Source organism: Gobio gobio, assembly GCF_949357685.1.
Source record: "Gobio gobio genome assembly, chromosome: 5".
In the NCBI taxonomy this organism is placed as follows: domain Eukaryota; kingdom Metazoa; phylum Chordata; class Actinopteri; order Cypriniformes; family Gobionidae; genus Gobio; species Gobio gobio.
This window is the reverse complement of record NC_137101.1, coordinates 2,110,407-2,119,793: the sequence shown is the minus strand read 5'-3', so window position 1 is coordinate 2,119,793 and position 9,387 is coordinate 2,110,407. Positions and strand designations below refer to the sequence as shown.

Sequence of the window (9,387 nt, the reverse complement as noted above, 5' to 3'; positions counted from 1 at the left end):
TTTGGAGGAATATTAGAGTGTTTCAAATATGGAGGGATCAGTCACATGACAATTAGGACTCAGGTGATTGGCTCAAACACTGACCCATGTGACCCTGAAGCAAAGATGGCAGAAAGCAGGCCATGCGCTCGAGATGCTGACCTGACTCAGTCCAAACAAGGGTTAGGTTCCTCAAAAATGACATCCCAAACAAACAAAGAGATCTGCTCTCTTGAGGTAATGCCAGTATTGTTGGTGTGTGTGTGTGTGTGTGTGTGTGTGTGTGTGTGTGTGTAATGATTAGTTGGACTCAGTGCTGGGTTGTAATTGTTCACATGTAATCCAGATTACCTCATCAGTTTCCAAACATTAAATGTGTGTAATTAGATGATCTTGTGTTTTACATTTCTCCTCATCAGACTACAGTTATTTCTTAATGGATTCTCAGATTTTCTCCTCACAAACCCATTTTTATAATTTTTTGTATTATATTAGCATTATATTTACTTTAAGTCTTCCTGATATTTTAGGTAGTTAATAATTACGTCACTAGTTTAACATTTACATGTTCGTGGTTCTGATTTAATGGTCACATGACATGCAAGTGAAGTGTTTTTAGTTTGTTTTGTTTTAAAAAAGTATGTAATGTATGTAATGGGACATCAATATGGTATACGCTTATTATTAGTAATATTCAAATGTGTTTAAAATATTACCGGAAAGTTTAGTCGATCGGTCTCCAAAACGCTTTGAGCTTGTCCACTTCTCAAAACAGCCGTGTTTCATTACTGAATGATTCAGTGTTTGGATGAATCATTTGAGTCTAAGATTCAATGACTCATTCATAAACAACTGCCTCATTCCTGAACGAATCAGTCGTTTGAATGAATGACTCCATGACTCATTAATAAACAACTGCTTCATTCCTGAACGAATCAGTTGAGTCAAAGATGCAATGACTCATTCATAAACAACTGCCTCATCCCTGAACGAATCAGTCGTTTGAATGAATCAGTTGAGTCAAAGATGCAATGACTCATTCATAAACAACGGCCTCATCCCTGAACGAATCAGTCGTTTGAATGAATCAGTTGAGTCAAAGATGCAATGACTCATTAATAAACAACTGCCTCATCCCTGAACGAATCAGTCGTTTGAATGAATCAGTTGAGTCAAAGATGCAATGACTCATTAATAAACAACTGCCTCATTCTTGAACGAATCAGTCGTTTGAATGAATGACTCAATGACTCATTCATAAACAACTGCCTCATTCCTGAATGAATCAGCCGTTTGAATGAATCGTTTGAATGAATGACTCAATGACTCATTAATAAATAACTGCCTCATCCCTGAACGAATCAGCCGTTTGAACGAATCGGATGAGTCCAAGATTCAATGACTCATTCATAAACAACTGCCTCATTCTTGAACGAATCAGTCGTTTGAACGAATCGGTTGAGTCAAAGATTCAATGACTCATTCATAAACAACTGCCTCATTCCTGAATGAATCAGCCGTTTGAATGAATGACTCAATGACTCATTAAGACGGTCACATACTGGTCTAGTTTCATGTTTAAAAGTATCATTCTTTCGAACATTTCTTGTATATACGAAAGCTGCAGTTATCTTAGTTTTTGTGAATTGCGTGAGCTTATTTCGTCCATCAGATGGAAAGATCTGGAAAAACGCGTACCATTGACCCTCCCCAAGAAGAAATCAGTGGGGAGGGTCGACGGCTTGTGATCCGATTGAACAAAACTAAAGGTGTTGAAAAACTAGTCCTAAAATGTGTGATGACCACAATCTGGTGAGTAATGTCCCCAGCACTGGTCGGATTATAACATGTCAATGTTTTTTTTCAGTCTGTGAGTGTTTAAGACGAGTCTCTCAGAAGTCCTAGCTTGCGCAGAGCATTACGCCTGGCCTCATCTGTGGCTCCTTTCCCAGAAAACTGGACCGTTATTCCCTGAGCACGGAAGGATTGCTTTGGCAAGGATTTGTGGAGTAACTCTGATTTCTGACTGGGTGGAGTCGGGTGGCGCTGTGGTCTTGGGGCCGGAGTGGGCGGATGTGCGTTGGATCTGGCTTCCGAGTGCGACGCTTTCCTCTTGGGTAAGTCTTCGTTCGCAGTCCGTGCAGAGTTCACCGGGAAGAAGGTTTTGGATCGGACTCCGTGGTTCGGCTCGGGTGTGGACATGATTCTCGGTCGGCCGGCGAAGTTGTTGACGTGGACCTCCGGCGAAGTTGAGACGTGCTCCGTCTTAAAGGACATCGAGGGGTGCAGCGTTATACTCTTACCACCATAGCTGTTAAAATCAGTGTGCAAAATTGGTGCAGATTTGGTTTGATAGTGGTCTGTGGTGTCCGATGATCGGACCTCAGCATTAGCTGGTAAGGGAGTTTTGAATGTGCTGGTTTTAGTGCGTTCGGCCTCCCTTTGAGGAGTGTGTATGATGGTTTGCGATCGCCTGGTTTGCCAGTTGCCTGTGGTGTCCGAAGAGCCGACTTCAGCATTAGCTGATATGGGAGGTTTGAATGTGGTGGTTTCCCTCTGAGGAGTGTGTATGATGGACTGGGATCGCCTGGTTTGCCATTGGTCTGTGGTGTCCGAAGATCGGACCTCAGCATTAGCTGATATGGGCGATTTGTATGTGGTGGTTTCCCTCGGAGGAGTTAGCATGATTGATTGCGATCGCCTCTGATCAAGTCCGAGTTTCGAAAGAGCCTCTATCCTAGATTTGTCCGGTGTCGGATCTCGAAACGATATGCTGCGGGTGGGAAGCTTGCGAACGCAAGATGGCTCTCCGCCAATCAGAGGGTGCTCTGAACCGCTGAGGTTAGCGAGCTTTTGCTCGCGGCGCTCTTGCGCGCTGGCGGCTTCGGCTGCGATTGAATGGGGAATGTTGTCTCGGCTGCCCAGCATCACGATGTTGTTGGGAATACGAGTGGGCTTGGTGTGTGTAGGAGGGCCGTGTTTGACCAAAGGGTTCTCCAGACTGCCTCTGCGCTGGATCCGTGACGGGACGCCATCATGCTCGGCGATCTTATTGGCGATTATTGCTGAACCTGCAGGTGGATGGTGTCGAACTTCCTGTGGTGGAGCGTCTGAGACGTGAAGCAATGCCGGCGGGTCACGCTTCGCCTTCACCTCATAATGGTTCTCCGGGGCTGAGATCAGCAAATCTGATGAAGCAAACATACATACATAAGGGTCATTCCATGTCAAATCGAACACATTTTGTAAACTTCCCCCGGCTCAAATGTTTGATTTTGTTTATATTTAATGGTAATCCACCATTTTGTAGAGGGGAGTCAAAATGGCCATTTTCACCTGATTACAGGGGTGTAAAATGACTTTAGAAAGATGGCAGCTTCATTATTTTATTCTCACACAGAGATTGGCAGATCTATTAGTGAAATATGTTGACTTTATTAATCTGTGTGTCATTATACACCAACGGTGACCGTTCAAACATGGGGGGAAAGCAGTTCTGAAGTTACAGTAAATGCAAACTTGGGGCAAAAAAAATCACAAGAAATATTACAGATATCTTAATATCCTTTTAGATTCAGATTCTTAACTAGCTTTTCTTTAGGTGTTTTCATTTTAAAGGCCCTTGATTGTTCAATCTCAGAGATATGGAGATCCTAATGTGGCTCCAGGAGTAAATTGGTCAATTGTACACATTTTAAGTGGCCAAAACCCAAATGTGGGTCACTTTATTTAGTGTGTGTGTGTGTGTGTGTCCACAAAGCAAGTTCCAAAACCTTTACCAAATTTCTTACCACTTTGATAGAAGTAAAACAATTCTAAAAACGTAACATTTTTTGGGGTCAGAAATGACTGAAGTTAAAGGTGTTTGAATAAAATCATGTGTTCTTGTACCATCTGAGATCTATTATGGGTCATTCCATGTCAACTCAACCTGAGGTCCCTGGCTAAAAGGTTTTTTTTCTGGTGAAAGAAATGCATAAATGAAGAAAGCCAAAATATTAAATGTCACATGTATTTATTTCCTGAGTAATCACCGTTTTGTAGAGGAGGGTCAAAATGACCATTTTCACCTGAGATTCAGAGCCAAATTACAGGGGTGTAAAATGACTTTAGAAAGATGGCAGCATCATTATTGTATTTTCACACAGAGATTGGCAGATCTATTAGTGAAATCTGTTGACTTTATCAATCTGTGTGTCATTATACGCCAACGGTGACCGTTCAAACATGGGGGAAAGCACTTCTTGTGTTTTTTGCACCAAGTTTGCATGCCTGTAACTCAAGAAATATTACAGATATCTTAATATCCTTTCAGATTCTGCTTCTTAACAAACTTTTCTGTTGGTGTTTTCATTTTAAAGGCCCTCGATGGTTCAATCCCAGAGATATGGAGATCCTAATGTGGCTCCAAGAGTAAATTGGTCAATTGTACACATTTTAGTGGTCAAAAACCAAATGTGGGTCACTTTGCAATGTCTGACACTTTTTTTCTTTCACAGAAGAATATATGAAGAACAAATAATGTTGGAACTAGAAATGTATCATGTTTTTCCAATAAAGAACTGAATAGAATAGAATATACCTGTCTGAGTGCCAAAAATATTGTTTTTCCAAAGTGTTCTGGTTTCACAGACAAGGCTTGAGTCTAGTTCCAAACTAAAATGCATGTTTGAGCTGTTTTAACTGTCCATTACCTTATCTTAAAATATGTCAGTATCATTGTTTTGACACATTTATAAAAGCTACTTAAATGTCCTAATTGAACTAAGGCCTAAACCTGGATTAATCTAAGATTCTTATAAATACTCGTTTGAGAGCAAGTTCATGTGCCTCAACTCGACCATTTCACTGTATTTCCGTCACTCAGAGAGCTGTGTTCTATGCAATTATTTTGATAGAAGGAAACGAGATGCATTCATAGTTTCAACATTATTTAATCTTCAGACATTCCCCTTTAAATGCAATGAGTATCAGCTGTGTGCAAGATGACCCACATTTGGTTTTTGACCACTGAAAATGGGTAAAATTCCACAATTTACTCTTGGTCCCACATTAAGATCTCCGTATCTCTGGTGTTGAATCGCACAGGGACTAATGAAAACAGCAAAAGAGAAGTTTGTTAAACCTTCTAACCAGAATCTAAAAGGATATTAAGATATCTGTAATATTTCTTGAGTTACAGGCATGCAAACATGAGACAAAATGACACAAGAAGTGCTTTCCCCCCCATGTTTGAACGATCACCGTTGGTGTATAATGACACACAGATTGATAAAGTCAACAGATTTCACTAATAGATCTGTCAATCTCTGTGTGAAAATACAATAATGCTGCTGCCATCTTTCTAAAGTCATTAAAAGAAAAAAGTATCAGCTGTAAAGTGACCCACATTTGGTTTTTGGCTGCTAAAAGTGTGTACAATTGACTAATTTACTCCTGGAGCCACATTAGGATCTCCATATCTCTGGGATTGAACCGTCGAGGGCCTTTAAAATGAAAAAACCAACAGAAAAGCTTGTTAAGAACCAGAATCTAAAAGTAAATGAAGATATCTGTAATATTTCTTGAGTTACAGGCATGCAAACATGAGACAAAATGACACAAGAAGTGCTTTGCCCCATGTTTGAACGGTCACCGTTGGCGTATAATGAAACACAGATTGATAAAGTCAACAGATTTCACTAATAGATCTGCCAATCTCTGTGTGAAAATACAATAATGATGCTGCCATCTTTCTAAAGTCATTTTACACCTCTGTAAATTGGCTCCAAATCTCCTTTTGGGTCTCATTTTGATCCTCCTCTAGAAAACCGTAATTACTCAGTACATATACATCTGACATTTCATATATTGGCTTTCATCATTATTTGTTTCTCTTTTTTTCCATTAAAAAATATTAACAAAAGAAAAAATTTGAGCCGGGAAGTTTCTAAAAAATTTTTGACTAATTTCACTCAGTGTGTAAATTGTACAATTGCCCATTTGCTAAAAGACTGTCAAGAGTGGAATTGTTTGTTGAGAAAGTTGCGTATCTTCACAAACAGAGCATGGAGAAACCTTTTTTTTTTTCTTATCTCAAATGCTACACGAAACGAAAACGAACGAAGACATCCATTTGGCGCATTCAGTCCATGTTAAAGAGTCAAAACTGGTCAAAGTGGAGATGCATGTTAAAGGGTTAGTTCACCCAAAAATGATAATTGTCATTAATGACAGACATTCATGTCGTTGGACACCCGTCAGACCTCCGTTCATCTTCAGACACAAATGAAGATATTTTAGTGTAAATTTTTAGTGGCCTCCATTGGCTCAATGCACTTTACACTCTCAAGACCCTTAAAAGGCACTAAAGACGTCGTTACAAAGTCCATCTCACTACAGCGGCTCTACAATAACTTTATGGAGTGACAAGAATAGTTTTTGTGCACAAAAAAACCCTAAATAACGACTTATATAGTGATGACGATTTCAAAACACGGCCTCATGAAGCTTCGAAGCGTTATGAATCAGTGAGTCGATTCAGCAGTTTGACACGCGATCCGAATCATGATTCGACTCACTGATTCATAACGCTTCGAAGCTTCATGATGCCTTGTTTTGAAATCGTCATCACTATATAAGTCGTTATTTAGGGGTTTTTTGTGCACAAAAACTATTCTCGTCTTCATAAAGTTATTGTAGAGCCGCTGTAGTGAGATGGACTTTGTAACTTTAGTCTTTAGTGTCTTTTAAGGGTCTTGAGAGTGTAAAGTTGAGCCAATGGAGGCCTTTCAGAGCATCAGATTTACACTAAAATATCTTCATTTGTGTCTGAAGATGAACGGAGGTCTGACGGGTGTCCAACCACATGAGGGTCAGTCATTAATGACAGAATTTTCATTTTTGGGTGAACTAACCCTTTAACAATAACCCTGATTTAAGACGGGGGGAAATGTCATTATGATTAAGAGCAGAATTTGAATGTTTTGTGCTTCATTTGTCAGCAGGTTTGTAAGATGCGGATCTGTGTTGTTCGGGTACCTGGCCTGATGGGCAGCGTGTCTTTCTGTTTGTTGGGATGGGGTGTAGGGTGGACCAGGTCAATGATGTCATGATCCACAGCGCTGGGATGTCGTGCTGTTTGTGTGTGTGAGGCCGGACGCGTTCCTGTCCTCTCATCGTCCTCCTCCAGCGAGCCGATGGTCTCCTCAAAGAACAAAATACACTCCTGTTCCTCAAGACTGAGAAACTGCAGATCATCTTCCTAAAGAGAGAGAGAGAGAGAATGAAAACCTCCCATTGGGCAATTACTCTAACACGTTCAGTACAGTCAAAAGTTTGGAAAATCACTCTTTAATGTATTTGAAAAGTCTCGCATGCTCATCAAACAGCTGATTTCTATTTTAATATACATGAAATATAATTTATATCAAGCTTACAACACGCTAACGTTAACAAACTATAATCACAAACATCGGACTTGTAGAAAAATACATCGGTATCATAATGTTTTGTCTTTGGTGATTTATTAATAAATCAGCATCGCCTTTATTAAAAGATAAATAAAATAATTTAATCCGATGTTTAAAGTGAATAAAATAGACTTTACAGCCCTTACTGGAGTTCATCAACGTGTGTGAGAGTGTGTGTGAGAGTGTGTGTGAGAGTGTGTGTGAGAGTGTGTGTGTGTGTGTGTGTGTGTGTGTGTGTGTGTGTGCTGCGCGTTGGACCATAAGGCAAGAGAGGGGGGACTCAAAATGTTTCTAAACTTAAAACATTTTTTGCCCGTTTGCATTTTATTGTTTTACTACTTACACAATTATTTTAATTAAGTATAATTATATTGATATATAGATATTGTCAATGTCATTTATTTAAAGGTTTGGCATGCTGACCAGAAAGATGTTTGTGTTTATTGACGAACATTATCTTTAAAGCACTTTAACTTTGCATTTTCAGTCAGCAGAGCCAAATGTTATCATTACAGTTCTAGATTTTACTATAGATATTTAATATATTCTATTTATAATAAATCTACCTCAGTTTTGATCAATTGTTGACCTGTTTGGGAAGCGTTTGTCATGATTTGAGGATAGTTTAAACCACAGTTAACTCTCTGTTCCCTACATCTCTCACTCAGGAGCAAAAATATGCCTTTAGACTTTAAAGAAATAAAGATTTGACATTTATCATGATAATTATCGATATCGACTGATATGGAAAATTATATTGTGATAATTTTTTTGGGCCATATCGCCCAGCCCTAGATCAAAGCTGAATTTTCAGCATCATGACCCTTCAGAAATTATTCAGATATGAGGATTTATCAATGTTGGAAACTTTAATATTTTTCAGGTTTCTGATTAATAACAATATACACTTAAAGTTTGGGGTCAGTAATTTTTTTTTTTTTTTTTTTGAAAGAAATTAACTTTTATTCAGCCATATTGCACTGCTACCCGTGTGATATTGCTCATTTAAAGTATATTAAAATAAAAAAACATTATTTTAAACTGTAATATTTCAGTTTTTTCTGTATTTTTGATCAAGGCTTCTTTCAAAAGCATTAAAAATAGTAATGTTTCCAAACTTTTGACCGGCACAAAGTTACTTCTAGTTAGTCGAGTGTGTAACCGAAGGCTCTTCTAACAGCAAGTGTGTGTGTGTGTGTGTGTGAGTTTGAGAGGAGGAGGATTTGCTGAGGAGCCTCTCCCTGCTCAAACAGCAGAACACAGAGCTCCTCTCACAGGTGTGTGTGTGTGTGTGTGTGTGTGTGTGTGTGTGTGTGTGTGTGTGTGTGTGTGTGTGTGTGAACAGTGGGCTGCTTGTTCACCGCCCGGCGTACACACCCTTCACCCTGAACAGCCCCACTGTAAGTGATGTCCAGGCAGCTCTCTCTCACACACACACACACACACACATTGCATCACTTTTGTGGGCTGTGTGTAGTTTGTGCCATTCAAGGTCTATTTTAGAAAACAACAAACAGACCGAAGGAGGACCGGCTTTTCTGCTCTGCTTGTAGAGAACAGCTGATGGGTTGAGTCAAATTACAAACAGCACAATAACGTCATGAAGAAATAATTGTGTGTGAGGAGAACAGCTGTTTGTGACATGTGCAGGATGTTAAAATCCTCCTATTTTCCCACCGGTATAAACCGTTTTTAATGTTTTTATTTTCTTCTGCTCACCAAGGCTGGATTTATTTGATCAAAAATTTGGCTCCAGTTCGTATACAGACTTCACTTGTTTCATTACTGGATGAATCAGCGTTTTTGAACGAATCTCTTGAGTGAATGATTCAATGACTCGCTCAAAGACTTCACTTGTTTCATTACTGGATGAATCAGCGTTTTTGAACGAATCTCTTGAGTGAATGATTCAATGACTCGCTCAAAGACTTCACTTGTTTCATTACTGGATGAATCA

The 9,387-nt window shown here is 39.4% G+C and overlaps 1 protein-coding gene across 1 annotated transcript in view; it reads right to left on the bottom strand.

Annotated features, from left to right (window-relative positions):
- Positions 1 to 303: 303 nt before the first annotated feature.
- proser2 (proline and serine rich 2) overlaps positions 304 to 9,387 on the bottom strand; it is a 13,029-nt gene continuing 3,945 nt past the window's right edge. Inside the window, exons 3-4 of the mRNA XM_079817013.1 lie at positions 7,000 to 7,222; positions 304 to 3,167 (exon numbers count right to left, since the gene is read on the bottom strand). Coding sequence (XP_079673139.1) covers positions 1,858 to 3,167; positions 7,000 to 7,222 — 1,533 coding nt within the window. The 3' untranslated portion in view covers positions 304 to 1,857. The remainder of the gene's footprint in view (positions 3,168 to 6,999; positions 7,223 to 9,387) is intronic.